Source organism: Nothobranchius furzeri, chromosome 2, assembly GCF_043380555.1.
Source record: "Nothobranchius furzeri strain GRZ-AD chromosome 2, NfurGRZ-RIMD1, whole genome shotgun sequence".
NCBI classification, from domain to species: Eukaryota; Metazoa; Chordata; class Actinopteri; order Cyprinodontiformes; family Nothobranchiidae; genus Nothobranchius; species Nothobranchius furzeri.
Window position 1 is genome coordinate 89,443,485 of NC_091742.1, and position 15,275 is coordinate 89,458,759.

At 42.7% G+C, this 15,275-nt stretch overlaps 2 protein-coding genes across 4 annotated transcripts in view; one reads left to right on the top strand and one right to left on the bottom strand.

Moving 5' to 3' along the window:
* The window catches only part of LOC107376823 (zinc finger protein 665), a 35,695-nt gene extending 26,436 nt beyond the window's left edge, over positions 1–9,259 (top strand). The window contains exon 3 of the mRNA XM_070548217.1: positions 8,713–9,259. The gene's annotated coding sequence lies outside the window, so the exon portion shown is untranslated. The remainder of the gene's footprint in view (positions 1–8,712) is intronic.
* LOC129165080 (zinc finger protein OZF-like) lies at positions 511–14,723 on the bottom strand. 3 transcript variants are annotated; one of them, XM_054747335.2, is made up of 3 exons: positions 13,146–14,723; positions 12,801–12,903; positions 511–3,478 (listed from the first exon to the last, which is right to left on the bottom strand). In XM_054747335.2, exons 2-3 carry the CDS (start codon positions 12,808–12,810, stop codon positions 2,127–2,129), a joined length of 1,362 nt encoding a protein of 453 aa, XP_054603310.2. In that variant the 5' UTR covers positions 12,811–12,903; positions 13,146–14,723; the 3' UTR covers positions 511–2,126. The 3 variants fall into 3 exon arrangements, with proteins under 3 accessions (XP_054603310.2, XP_054603309.2, XP_070404396.1); XM_054747334.2 differs by having other exon boundaries at positions 12,801–13,049; XM_070548295.1 differs by having other exon boundaries at positions 511–3,257; positions 3,342–3,478; positions 12,801–14,723.
* Positions 14,724–15,275: the final 552 nt, after the last annotated feature.

Here is a 15,275-nt window from a genome sequence, read left to right on the forward strand (position 1 = left end):
CTGACTACAGAGCGAATACGAGTAATCTACCAACCAATATTCAGAAAATGTTTCGTAAGAGAATAAGTGGGTACATGTTAAAAGGGACTGATGTCTTTAAAAAAACCTTAATTCAGAACCAAAATAAAGGAATGTAATATTCTGTAAATGGTGTAAGATTGTGGAATGCAATTAAGAGAAATGAAAGAATCTAACTCACTTGCTATATTTAAAAAAAGTATAAAATCAAATGTATTAAGTAATTATGAAAAGGTAAATTAAAATGACAATGATTATATGTAAAAAGTAGAAAGGCACTGAGGTTATATTGTATGTTTTACAGATAATTTTCTTTTAAAAAGGGGCAGAAATAAGATTTTTCTTCTATCTGCTCCTTTTGTTCAAATGAATTTTTTTCAATATGTTTATGAACTGTATTTGCTTGTGTTTACTTTATAAATTTTGAATGAAATAAAAGTATTCAAAAAAACAGTATTTTGGTTTTACTTCAATGTAAGGATAACTTATTACTTTCCATCCACTTGACTTTATTTAATACAGAATTTACTGTGCAAAAAAGATAAAAATTATCACTGCTAAAAAACATTTATATCATCAGCAAACAATATACATTTCACCAATCGAGAAACACTAAAATAGTTGTTGATATATAAGTTAAATAATCTTGGGCCCAATACTGATCGTTGGGCAACAGCACAAGCAACGTCAAGACATCTGGAAGACAATTCCCCCATTTGGACATATTGCACTCGGTCCAAAAGAGTTCAAATTCAACTCAATTCAGATTCAAAGATACATTATTAATCCCAGAGGGAAATTAGAGTTTCAGTACACACAATTCTGAGATCAGACTTACATACATAGGCATAGACACACGACAAGAATTGGTGACTGTGGTCATTCACAACCCAAGTCGCGCTACCTTAATAGAGATCAGAGGGTTTATATGAGGATTGGTTCAGGTGGAGGAAAAAGTCACTTCAGAGTTACCCTCCACAGGGAGGGCAGCTTTGCTCTGCAAAAAAACACCTCAGACAGAAATGCAATAGACGTCAGACATTACACAACATAAGTGTCCACTAGGTGGGGAGGTAGGGTTGGGGACTCTCCACACATCAGTGCATGCAGCCGCGATAAGCAGCGCTCGTCACCTCCGTTTGGACAGGGGAGGGAGGTAGTTGGTTTTAGAAAGCACAGTGATTCCTCGAACGATTCAACGTCCTTCACTGGTTGCAGTCTCGCCCAGGCTGGGATAGGGAGACAGAGTTGCCATGGCAATGGCAGCATTCCACATTTCTTCTGAGGGGGAGTAATCACTTCAGTCTCACAGGCTCAAGGGCACCAGATTCAGATAAGAACTCGTTTTGGGGCCAGACAGAGATAATTTCCTCTCTGTCTTAAAGTTCCGTTGGTCCTCAACCTCTCTAAATCCAATAATGGTGTAATTTATCTATCCCAATCCGTCAACTTTCTCCTTGATCGAATCCACCTTCTGTGCCAGAGTCTGAATCTCAGCCAAAGTTCCAAGCTTACGACTCATCACGACAATTATATGAGTTTGTGCGTTCACAGCGCGGTGTAATCCATGAAGGCAACTGGACTTCTTTGGTTTCTTGAAGACATCACAGGATCTTTGTCAATTCTGAATGGAATATGGAGGGTCAAGCTTATAAACTCTAGCTGTCTACTGTTGCTTAAGGAGCAGAAACTCACTCTGAATAACCCTCCTCTATACCCCCGATGGGTTGTTAAGTCTCTATTATAGTCTGTCTCTATATCATGGTTATTGTCATCGGTGTATTCACAAGCTTTCAGATGCAACTGTTGTAGCTGCAAGATTCTTGATTCCCATGCGTTGCATCGTTGATTTCATTCATACTTGTCTAATTCCTCCAAATGTCTCAGTGGGAGGATCTTGGTCTCCTCTGGTAAGCCGTTGAGCTTAATAAAGATTTTGCAATTTTCCACCCATGTGTGTTGGATTTGTTTGTTGTTTCTTGAGGTAGCTTGCGTTTTTGCCATTTCAGCTTTCTTTCCTTTTAAGTGCCAGAAGGGTAAAAGACTGGACTTATTGGAATTATTTCTAGGATGTAAAAACAGAAAAGTGCCATTTGGTACTCTTGTAGTTAAAGAAGTTCCCTGTGTCCTGTGTGGATTCTCATGTGTTTATTTAAATTAGTCTTTTGGCTAAATCTTTGTCCACAGAGCTCACAAGCAATAGGCTTCTGTCCTGTGTGGACTATCATGTGTCTGGTTAAAGTATTCTTTTGGCTGAATCTTTGTCCACAGAGCTCACAAGCAAAAGGCTTCTGTCCTGTGTGAACTCTCGTGTGTCTGATTAAAGTATTCTTTTGGCTGAATCTTTGTCCACAGAGCTCACAGGCAAAAGGTTTCTGTCCTGTGTGGACTCTGATGTGATGGCTTAAATTAGTATTTTGGCTGAATCTTTGTCCACAGAACTCACAGGCAAAAGGCTTTTGTCCTGTGTGGATTCTCATGTGACTGTTTAAAGTTGAATTACGGCTAAATCTTTGTCCACAGAGTTCACAGGAAAAATGTTTCTGTTTAGTGTGGACACTCATGTGACTATTTAAACTTGACTTGAGGACAAATCTTTGTCCACAGAGCTCACAAACCAAAGGCTTCTGTCCAGTGTGGACGGTCATGTGTCTGTTTAAATTTGCCTTTTGGCTAAATCTTTTCCCACAAAGTTCACAGGTAAAAGGTTTCTGTCCTGTGTGGAGTATTATGTGTCTGTTTAAATTAGATTTTCTACCTAGTCTTTTTCCACAGTGGTCACAATTAAATGATTTTGGTTCTTTCTGAACTTTCCTGCATGAGTCTACACGTTGCTTCACTCCAACACATTTCATATTAACCAAACATCCTGAAGACCTTATAGTTGAATGACCTTTCACTCTCACATGTTTCTGGAGAGATGACTTGTGGAGAAATTGTTTACCACACTCAGGGCAGCTAAAGTATTTGTTGACAGACTTAACATCTGACTCAAAAGACCTTCTCTCATTCCAGTCTTTGTCTCCGTCTCCAGTTCCAGATCCAGAGTCTGAAAGCTCAGTGTCTAGATTCATATCATCATCTCCACTAACATCAGTCTCTGAAGCATCAGATGTCTGTTCATGAGGGTTCAGATCTGGGTTCTTGCTAGTTTCTGCTCCTCCACCAGCTTCTGCTGTCATCTGGTCACCTGAGCTGCTTGTTGGGACATCGTGGTCCTCCATTTGCTGCTGATGAAGCTGTGAGAACAAAGGTTTGTCTTCAACATCCTCATTCTTCATAGAAACTACAGTGAATGGAAACCTGGCAGCATCCTTCTCCACCTTCAAACGGATCTGCTCTCCCTCCAAACTGGTCCAGAGGTCCTCCTTTATGTAGAGGCCTTCTGGGTCCTGCTTGTCCACACCAGTACTCTTTTCTTCAGGAGTTTCTTCTTTAACCAGCACCACCTGATACACATCTGTGGGAAACACAGAAGTGCATGATGTGAATTCCACATAGATAAGTTTTATATTAGATCCCGCTTCACTCCATCCTCTGATTTCCTCAAAGCCCTCTGGCTCCCCCACTGATTTGATGCCCCTGTTTCTCATTCCTGAGAAATTCTGTCAATAGCAGTTTAATCGATTTTCAACAAACTCCTGAAGACCCAGCTCTTCAGAGAGCATCTTCTAAACTCCGTTTATGTTTACGTTTATGTATTTAGCAGACTCTTTTGTCCAAAGTGACTTACAAGTGATAATGAAGCCAGAAGGTTGTCCTAGAGACCAACAACAAACACCAATCAGTCCATCCTAGGTGGCAGTGAGGCAGCAGAATGAATCATAGAGGGAAGCAAACAAGGAGTGTGCAGTAGGGTGGGGGACGGGTGCAGGGAGGATCCTAGTTTAGAAGATGCTCTCTCCCTGGACCCGCCCCCCTCTCTACAGTCCACTGAGGACAAAAAATAAATAAATAAATCCTTCGAACAATCCCAATAAGACGTTACCAAACTCCACCATGATAGGATGCAGCAGGTGGAATGAATAGCCAATCGATTTCCTTTGACAGTAGAAACTGATGAATTTTGTTACGCTCCACTGCCGCCAATAGGGCTGTAGCGAAGCCTCGACGAAGTCGACGGCTCGATTCTAAAAATTTGTCGACGTCAGATCCGGAAGTCGACGCACCGCGCCCACTTGTTGCATCCCCAGGAGTTTGTAAATGGAGGAGGAATCTGCCTGTTTTTCCTCTAGTTCGCCCTCTTCTCCGCCTTCACTAACATCTCCGCCAAATACCGAAGACCCGGAACAACGTCCGTCCACTACTAGATTATTTTCCTGTTTTGCCCCTTCGTCTCCCGGCAACGGACAACAACTTCCGGGGTCAGATGTGCGCTGCTCCGTCTCTGTCGCAGATGTAGAAAATCACCGGGAGCGCTTCTCCCGTCATTAGGGAGCTTCTTTCAGACATGAGGAGAGCTGTTTTGGTGGTAGCAGTCTCTCCTCTGTGCTGGTCTGTTTGCTGCTGGGTGTTTTTGGTTTATTTAAACTTGGTAACTTGAACTTAACGTTGGTAAAGCTACTGTTAGCATTTTTGCTAACAGCTTCTTGCGTTGGGATAAGCTGTTACGTTTTGGTTTAGAGTTCATCTTTTTTGTGGTGTAGATCTCCCTTTTATTACATTTAGAGTGTTGTGGGTTTTCGGTTTAGTTAAAAATGTAAGACCACTCGCCTCACGCACATAAGTGACCAAAACAAAGCAGCATGGAGACACTCCATCTTCTACCACCTCTCAGGCAGCAGCCTGCACTCCCAGGTTCTACACGTCACCAGAAAACCAACACAATAAACGCAGTGTTATACAAAATGGAAGGCCTGTAGTGTTTATTCTCTTACAGTAAGAATTTATCAATTTTTTTGAGGAATTTATTTGAGATTTTCTGGTTTTTGTTAATTGTGCAATAGAAAAATAATCATTAGATTAATTTTCTAAATAGTCATTAGAATAGTCGACTATTCGATAAAATAATCGTCAGAATAATCGTTTTAAAAATAATCGTTTACCCCCAGCCCTAGCCGCCAAGCCCTCTTAGTTCATGCTCTGCACCAATAAAATTTGTGCCATTATCCAATCTCATCTGATAGACTGGACTCCTGCGACACATAACGTCTTATGCCAATGATGCATGAATCAGATGTTAGTGAGTGAGCCACCTCCAAATGTATGGCCCTGCTTGCCAGAGATAAAGATTATTCAACATCATTTGACCATTGCACGCCATCTCTTCACCTCAGTAGGCCCAAAATAATCAAAACCTACATTAGCGAAAGGCGGCTAATCTAAATTAATGCATAATGGTTGTGCTCTTTGACGCTTACAAACACATTCAGAGATGATCTTCCAACAAGCCGAGTTGTCACTAGTAATCCATTATCTTTTCCTGAAAGTATGTAATTTTTCTGTTTTAAGCATTTCGGACGAGACGAGAAGGGAGGGAGGAATTCAAATTCCCAGAGGAAAATTAGAGTTTCAGTGCACATACATAGACAGACACATGACAAGAATTGGTGACTGTGGTAATTTGCAACCCGAGTCGCGCTACCTTAATAGAGATCAGAGGGTTTGTAAATGAGATTTGAGTCAGGTGAACAAAAAAAAGGCACTTCAGAGTTACCCTCCACAGGGAGGGCAGCTTTACTATGGAAGAAACACCTCAGACAGAAATGCAACAGACTTCAGACATCACACAACATAAGTGTCCACTAGGTGGGGAGGTAGGGTTAGGGACTCTCCACACATCAGTGCATGCAGCCGCGATAAGCAGCGCTCGTCACCTCTGTTTGGACAGGGGAGGAAGATAGTTGGGTTTAGAAAGCACAGTGACCCCTGGAAACGATTCAACGGCCTTCACCGGTTGCAGTCCCGCCCAGGCATGGATAGGGAGACAGAGTTGCCATGGCGACGGCAGCATTCCTTATTTCTTCTGAGGGGGAGTAAAGCTTGGTTTATGCTTGACGCATTCACTTTCCGCGCGGTGATGCGGCTCGCGGCTGGAACGCGCTTCACAACTCGCAGCGTTTATGGTTTGTGCGGCTCGTCTCTGCGGTGAGCCAATATTCTCCCAAACTGAACGGGGCAGCATGGAGCTCTACGGCATGCAGCCAACACTACACCATAGTAGAAGTAGAAATTACTGTTTACAACATGGCATTCCAGCATTTTTAACAGCGTTCTCGTCTTTTCCGACAGTGCGAGCTATTTCTCTCCAAGAATTATTAACAACATGTTGATCACGGTGATCTCTGAGAGCTGAATCATACAAATGTCTGTATTTACGAACCTCTGCCGTGCCGGTCCGCCATGTTTTTCCGCGTCCGACCGTCCGCGTGGTTAGAAATTTTCCGAGGTGCGCGTTGCGGAAATCTTGGGCCGTGCGGAGATGCGGTGGAGGGGCGTGGTTGTTAAAATGACGCAAAATGACGCAACTTTTCCGCGCGGAGCCGCGCGGACCTCGCGGACGCGTCAAGCATAAACCAACCTTAATCACTTCAGTCTCACAGGCTCAAGGGCACCAGATTCAGATAAGAACTCGTTTTGGGGCCAGACAGAGATAATTTCCTCTCTGTCTTAAAGTTCCGTTGGTCCTCAACCCCTCTAAAATGGCGTGATTAATCTATCCCAATCCGTGCTGATCCATCCACTTTCTCCTTGATCGAATCCACCTTCTGTGCCAGAGTCTGAGGCCTAGTCCACACGTAGCCGGGGTTTTTTAAAAACGAATATCCGCCCCTCCAAAAACTTGCATCCACACCACCGCGTTTTAAAAAAAAAACTCTGTCCACACGTACCCGGATAAATACGTTGTTAAGGACATGCCAGACCTGTAGGCGGCAGTACTTCCCCCGTTCTTAACCTCGTCCTTCGTCTCTGGTCTTCCGCAAGGAGCAGTAATTCTGCTTGCAAAAACAAACAAGCAGAAAGCGCTTGGACAATTGATGGATCGGGTAGTGACAGAGCGCAGCTCTGAAGGCTTCCATGATGCCGGCTAGTGTAAACACAGGTCGCACATGTGATGTCAGCATTTTTTGTCGCGGTAAGTGACGTTGCGGACCTTAAAACTCCGGTGTTGTCCGTCCACACGCAGACACCCAAAACGGAGAAAACGCAGATCTTCACTTTGGCCGGAGTTTTTAAAAAGATCCGTTTTCGTGTGAGAAAACTCCGTTTTCGTGTGGATGACAGGCCAAAACGTAGAAAAATATCTACGTTTTGGCAGATCCCGGCTACGTGTGGACAGGGCCTGAATCTCAGCCAAAGTTCCAAGCTTACGACTCATCTCGACAATTATATGAGTTTGTGCGTTCACAGCGCAGTGTAATCCATCCCTGAGCTCCGGGATTGAGCCAATATTCCTCGACAGCTCATTAATTTTCCGGTAAGCCAGGTAACCACTGTAATGGGGTGAAAATTAATTTAAGATACTTAAATTAATAGCAAAAGTTTATTTATTAAACTGAAGATTCAGTAAGATTCTTTTCATTCGATAAACTGAAAATGCAACCCTTTTCTGTGTTTCGTTTCAATAATGAGGCAAGTTTAAAAACGAAGAAATTTATTTACTAACAATTTTTAAAGGAAGGAAGGAAGGAAGATCTTTTATATAGCGCCTCAAGATAAAAATCAAGAGTTACTTCACAAAAACTAAAAATTTAAAATATAAAACAGATTTTTCTTCTGTCAAGAAGAGATTTAAGGAGCCCTTGTAGACGGGGGCAACGGCTGCAACACTCCTCGATCAAAGGTGAGAAAACCTTTTATTCCTGGGTGTTCATGAATCCACACGTACTGTCAAGTCTGGTTTGTGAAACTGGCCTTCTACTAGTTTGATAGCAGCTTTACTCAGTTTTGTGGTTAACACACAGGGTGTGTGTGTGTGTGTGTGAGACAGAGATGAAAACTGAACAATAGCTTTGTGTATTTCTATCCAGTAGTGTAGGATGGTGTGCATTTCCTTCAAATTTGATTTACAAATAAGAAGAAGACGATCTTTTCTAGAGCGCCTCTCAAGATAAAAATCATGAGGTGCTTAAAGCAGTTAGACTTCTCCACACCTTCATCTCCTCACGCTTAGACTACTGTAACTCTCTTTTCACGTGTCTGAGCAGAACCTCCCTGAACCGTCTACAGGTGGTTCAGAATGCCTGTGCTCGACTTCTGACCAAGTCCTCCAAACACACCCACATCACCCCGCTTCTCCTCCAGCTTCACTGGCTGCCAGTCAACTTCAGGGTTCATTTCAAGATCCTGGTTCTGGTCTATAGGGCCTTACATGGACAAGCACCATCTTACATTGGTGATCTTCTTAGTCCCTACACCCCCAGCAGGTCCCTGAGGTCCAATGATCAAAGCCTACTGGTTGTGCAGCACCAGGCTAAAGACCAAAGGTGACAGATCATTTGCTGCTTATTAATTTTTTTATTCGTTTTTACATTTTAAATGGTTTTGTTTTTGTGAAATGCCTCGTGATTTTTATCTTCAGTCGCTGTATAAAAGATTGTTTTCTTTCTTTTAATATAGAATAGATTAAACGCGTTGGGACTGTACTATGAGGCCAGCTAAGCCCATGACTAATCAAAACACAAGCTAGGCAAGATCTATGAACACCTACAGATTTTAATGTTTAGTCTCGTCTGTTTTTCTTCTAATCAAAAGGTTTTTCCACATCGCACTCAAGCCACAGATCCACAGCCTGCTCTCTGACATCCTGAGCCGGGCCACAGCAGCGGAGCGACAGGTCGGTGAGGAGCGACTTCGAGCCCCCACAGAAAGTACCATGGACTGGCTTGCACGCAGTGTATGCTGAACTGCTGCCTGAAGACGTCTCCAACACCGGCTCAACCAATCTCTGATGATGGCTACAGAAACTAGCCGAAACAGTTAAAAACCAACTATTTTTTATTCAACTGTGTAAAAAAAGAACAAGAAACTGATAGCTGCTGGTTCTTTCTTCCACACAATGTTCAAAGGCTTTAAGAAATTAAATATATTGTAATGGGTTGCCTTAAAAAACCGGGCCACGTAGCTGCTGACGCTGCTGCACCAGCATTGCTGTGATTTCATTTTGCTTTTGCGTAATAGCACAGACTGCATTATCGTCCACAGCAAGTGAAAACTGCGGCGTAGGTTTCTGCTCCTGTTTTTATGCAAAGGTTGAGAAAAGGCTGGCTCAACTTTGACTTGGAGTACTTCTGTAAAGAAGCTGACTCATCCTCTTGTCGTAAAACAGGTTTAAAGGGGGTTTGCTCCTGCTGATATTGTGTGAGCGGATTCTGTATGCTTGATCAGAGTGTAACACTCACATCTGGTCCAGGCACTAGCTGTTGAGTTCAGCTGAACAACAGTTCCTTTTCCTGAGGATTAAATTCTGTTTGTTTTTTGTTCTTTGCATTTTTTCCTCACATTATTGTTCATTCATTCTGTTTGAGTTAGAACTTCAAAATAGCAAAAGCTTTCCGGCTGCAGCGGCTATTTGTGCTTCCAACTCCATTTGCTCCTTTTGTTTTCTTAATGTTTCCGCCTCCGATCTGTGTTTCTCCTCTTCACTGCAGCAGCTTTCACGATCAGTGCTGCTTTCCCTGCCATGAATAATTTACTGATGAAGTGCATGGTCCAGCACGCCTGCTTTTGGGTGCAGTTGGGGTTGTATTCCCATTTATTGAAGATGTCGATGAGTACAGAGGTTCCATCCCGGCTCCGCCCCGAGAACGCTGCTGTTGTGTCCTTGGGCAAGACACTTAACCTGCCTAGCCTGCTGGCGGTGTTCGGAGGGACCGGTAGCGCCTGTGTTCGGCAGGCCTCGCCTCTGTCTGTGTGCCCCAGGGCAGTTGTGGCTACATCATTGTTCATTTCCACCAGTGTGTGTGTGTGTGTGTGTGTGTATAACTGTGTTGTGAAGAGCCTTGGGGGGGGGTTGTAGAACCCTACGAAGGTGCTATACAAATACAGGTAGTAGGGCTGCTCGATTATGGCAAAAATAATAATCACGATTACGGTGACTGAAATTGAGATCACGATTATTTAGGACGATTTTACAATTTATGTTGATTTTATTTGTTTTTATTCAGTCATAAAATTGCTCAGGGCACAATCAGGACAAAAATAAATAAGAAACAAGATGATCACTAAAATAACTCCTGATTCCCAGTATAAAAAGACCAATATACTTATAGCTCATAGTCTATGACCCAAGGGCTATAGACCTTGGTTTAACTCATGTAAGTCTAACCAGTACAGACCCAAATACCAATATCTTGCAAATGCTGACAGCAAGAATTATACAGTGGCATTTATAACAAATTGATGCAAATACATCGATGTCCACAAAATGTTTCATAACATTTATTGAGTCGTGTCAAGGTGCTGTAGGAGAGTGCACTAGCACCGTGTCCTCAGAGAGATTAGTTATTAGTTATCAGCGTGAGGAACTTATTTCTACCTTATTTATAAACTATTTATTTACAAGTCCATCAGTTAATGTAATAATTGTCCCAACCACAGCTGCACCCCGAACCCCCCACCCCCAACCTGGTCTCACAGCAATCAGGGGCAAGCTGCACGTGTGTTTAGCACGCCGCACGCGCACATTTAGCCGTTTTTAGTGGCTCAGGAGTCCGCAGGTGCGGTGTGTGTGTCACTCACTCTGGTTACTCCAACAAGGAGCCGGCTCCGAGAGCTGTTTCTTTAGCGACCGACACGTCACTACATCATTCCCTTTCCTAATGTCCTGAAGAACGGTCCGGAGCGCAGGCGGAGTGTTTAGCTAACCTGCAGGAAACGTCGACGACAGTTATCCAGAAAGTAGCTAAGGGTTACCAGAGATGTTTCTGAGGTGTTCGCTGGGTACTTTTAAGATTTAAAAAGTCAAGAAGGGGGTCTGAAAAGCTGTTAGAAATAGCGTCAAAGTTGCCAAGTTGGAGGAGCGCTTCATTTGCAACTCAGGGCAGCGCAAGTGGGAGGAGCAAATAATCGGCTTGTTTTGTTTGTATAATTGTTCAAAACTCAGATCGTAATCGTGATTAAAATTTGATTACCTGAGCAGCCCTAACAGGTAGTTTACTATATTGAAGACCAATGAAGCAGTAAGAACCGCCTGACTTCCCATCACCCAAACACCGGTGCACTGCTACATTACACCCATCTTGCTCCACAGTGCCACCGGTGGTTAAGCAGAAAATGAGGCACAGTGCAATAAACTGAACTTAAAGCACTAAACTTCAGTAGTTGAAATGTGCCATAATACGTAGCAGCGCTGTGGCTTATATAAGCATATTTTCACAACATTTGTGATAAATTTTTATGGGAAAATTATGTAATGTAATGTAATAATGTTTGGCTTGCTATTTTTTTATCTGTATTTCCTCCTAAAAACAATAAAAAAGATACAGTAAAACATTCTTGTTCACTCTTTTGCAACAAGCTTATTTAACATTTTTGAAAGTAATGTAAAAAGATGTAATCTCACTCAGTTTAACATCTTTTATTTGAGGAAGTTTAATCCTCATAAAGGACAATAAGTTCTGTGACTTTGGAAATATTTGACCTTGACTGACTAAGGGAAACAGAATATTTCAGGGGAACATAATTTCCCACAACACCGGTTTCACGTGGATCACGGCGCCTCGATGTAAACCAACTGGCTGCCGCTACCAGCTTACATGGATATGGAGCGATCACTGGCTGATCGTTAGCCACGGCTGGTGAAGGAGTGTTGGTGAGCCGGGCCATGCTGGAGATCAAGTAAACAATGTCTGACTTATCCACCAGCTAATCGTGGCTCACGGCTGGCGTGGTGGAGATAGGCGTCACGAGCTACCGAGCTACTAGTTAGCCATGGCTAGAGCCGGGGAGACGCTGTGTATGCTGGTGTAAACTCCCACGGGTTACCAGAAAAGGAGATCCAAGTCTAAAGTTAACATTTGAGAAGAAGCCCTCTGAGTCGGAGCGTCTCTGTAACGCGTGGAGAACTACATCGCCGTTAGTAAAGTGTTGTGGAGATAAAGTAAACAGCGCTGATTTAGCCACTGGCTAGCGGACGAGCGTGTTGAGCCAGACGGCAGGCAGCAGGAAGAGAGGAGACTTGAGTAGAAGGACTTTGGAAAGGACACGTCGGGACTGGGTCGGGAGTTCTGGTACTAGGAAAAGACGGATGAACAACTTGAGGTGAGTGTGGGAGTCAGAGACACTAATCGGAGGCTGGCGTCCAGCTAATAGCGGGCGGGGGTCTGAACATATGCAGCTTCCTTGTGTTGGACATGATGACGAACTGACAAATTTTATGTGTCTTTTGATTTAATACTTTTTTATTCAAACTAACAAGTACAGCAACGGTGTAGCTATTCTGCCCTCTGCTGGTTCTTTCAGGTTACAGTCAGAGTCCAAACGGGTAACGTGGAGCTCGTATGTCCCTAAACAGCTACTGTATTTTAAGATGGTGGATGACTATGGAGCATTGACCACAGTTTATGCATTTAAAAATGTGTAATTTCAAGTTCAGATGAATATTTTGAATTGATGTGGGTGAGAAATATGAATGAAAATGACACGTTTGTGAACTGGAAACACGGGATTTGATAGTAAACAGGCAAACATATCACACACTGGGGCTTTAAAGTGGAGATTGGTTCACTGATCCAGCAGCAGTCTCACAAGTTTTCCAACAAGGCCATTATTTTTAAAGATTGCACCACAGATGTACTTATACTTTCACCACAGTGACAATAAAGCTACCCATTCATATGTACCTGTGTCCATGCTGTCCAGGTCCAGGTGGTGAAGAACACACGATGAATCAGTCCCAGATCCTGAAGTGGTAGCAGGTTTTCTTTAGCCGTGTTTAGCTAACAGCTGCAATAGTAACAAAGCAGGAGAGCTGATTAGGATTCGGGGCTTTTCCGTCGGAGAGTGTGAGCAGGATGGACCAGAGAGCGAGCAGCGATCCTGCACCATGACCAACTCAGATGAGCGAGTCTGATAGAGGGAACCTCTTCAATCTGATGAAAGCAGCAAAACGAGCGCGTTTCTCAGAGAGGCCAAAGGAACAGCAGCAGATCCAGAGGGCAGGAAGTCTAGAGAAAAGCTTTTCTCACCCACAACCTGATTCTGGAGCTCCGATTGTCACGAAGACCGCAGAATATCTTCTCCGGTTCTGGAAAGAACTCCACCAAGTTGTTGAGGAGGAGAAGAAAGTTTCCACAGCCTGGTGAGAAGATTTCTGCAGCAGCAGCAGTTAGTCGCTTTAGCTGATCAACTCTCCCAGAGACTGAAGTGAAGACATTTTTACTGCAGAGCCTCAAATATTCTCCTCACACACCAGAACAACAACAAGCTAGCTCTGCTAGCAGTAAGGTGCATTACCGCCACCTACCGGTCTGGAGTGTGAACAACGGCTCTTCTCCCCACCCCTGGGGAGACCAGAACATCTGATTCTGCTAAAGGGTCTACCCAGAATAAACACTTCATTATTTTAACGTGTTGTGGAGAAATATGAGGTTAAAGTACAGATTACTATTTCAGTTTCCTTCCAGTTTGCTGTTTCTAGCGACTGTAATGAGCTGCAAAAATCAATAAAGCTTATTACCTTTGTTCCATTATCCGCCTTCAATAATTCATTACGATCAATAGTTTCTGATCAATGTTCCTGCTGCTGAGTGAAGTCTGTGTTGATTGATTGTGCATGTTGTATACGGGAACAGTCTTTATACGCCTTTCATGTCTAAATGTTTTTCTCTTGTCTGTTCTTTGTTGTAAAGCTCTGTTGCTGCTGTTGTAAATGACAATGGGTTCTCAATCCTCTCAGCCTCTGATTTAAAAAGGTTTAAAAATATCTACACAAAAAAGATGTGTCGTTTTCAGGAGTTAATTTCTTTTAAAATGCTTCATCTGACTTTACTAGTCACCCATAACCAGAATAAACATTTCTTTACACCTCTTAGCATTTTGGGGAAATTAATTCCTGAGAATACCACAAAGGCGTTTTTCTGTATGTTGCCCTAATATTTATCCAAACATCTACAGTAAAGGTATAACACATTTTGCTCTGGATGTTGTGTGGGAAAGTAGTAGGCAAGTCTTCTCAGTTCCTCATAATTTCATTGTTTTCACCTGAAAGGGCTCCCCAGTGCTCGATTACCGTAATAACCCATGTATGTGTGAAGTTAAAACGAGCAGAGCTCCAGAGTTGGCCGGTTTGACTGTGGTTTTTATAGCAGGATGATTACATGCACCTGCTTCCAATTAGTGGGCTGATCATCAACAGAGGCTGCTGTGCAGATAGCTGATTTACCTCAGAGCTTCCTCTTGCAGATGATGCAGCTGTTTAAAAAAACATGAAAATTGCAAAATGTAAAGTTAATATTATTAATAATAAATCTTGTTGCATTTATCATACTGTTGGACTTACATTAAGGCTCTGAGGCAAAGCAGAGTTCATAGGATAAACATGTGTGCCTTTTCTGGGTATGAAATGTAATAAAACGGCCCTATTCTCACCAGCTGTGAAGCAGGTCTGTTTCTGTTCTGGAATAATAAAAACCGGTGAAAATGGGTCTAAATCATAATCAGCTTTGAAATACATTTAGATAAATATACCATTAATGTAAAAAAGAAACTCTCAATAACTTATGTTCACAACCAGAATTCAAACTCAGGTCTCCTGTAGGGAGGACCGTAGGTGAGCTAAATCACCAGTAACATCTTTCATATCTGTAACTTTTATGTAACTGATAACAGCTGAAACAACGTTCAAAGAATGGTTTGGAGCGAAAATGGCAATTTTGTTGCTAATTTGCTGGAAATATCTAGAAGAAAGTAGCAAAGGGTCCTCAGAAATGTAGCTAGGTTTGTCACTAGGCGTTAGGAACAGCAACAAAGTGGCACTGCCTCACTCTCTGCTGCTAAAGCTACTGATAGCAAATGCTACGGGCTATGCCTGAGCGTGAACGCGCATGAAGCAGCCTGTTCGACCCGAGCAGCTCTCTTTTTCTGTGATTTTACAGAAAAACAGACAATCACAGTAAAAATGCCAGGGCTCATTCTACAGGACCAGGGCATTGCAGGAGAATGTATGAAGACATTTATTATTTCTATAGATGTTTTGGCTGTCAAACTTCCATAATGCCCCTTTTAAAGAACTAAAGTTGGTTCACTGGTGCTGTGTGGCTGTGATTAATGTTGGGTATTCAAGAATCTTTTTATTTTTATTTTTGGAAAAAATACCC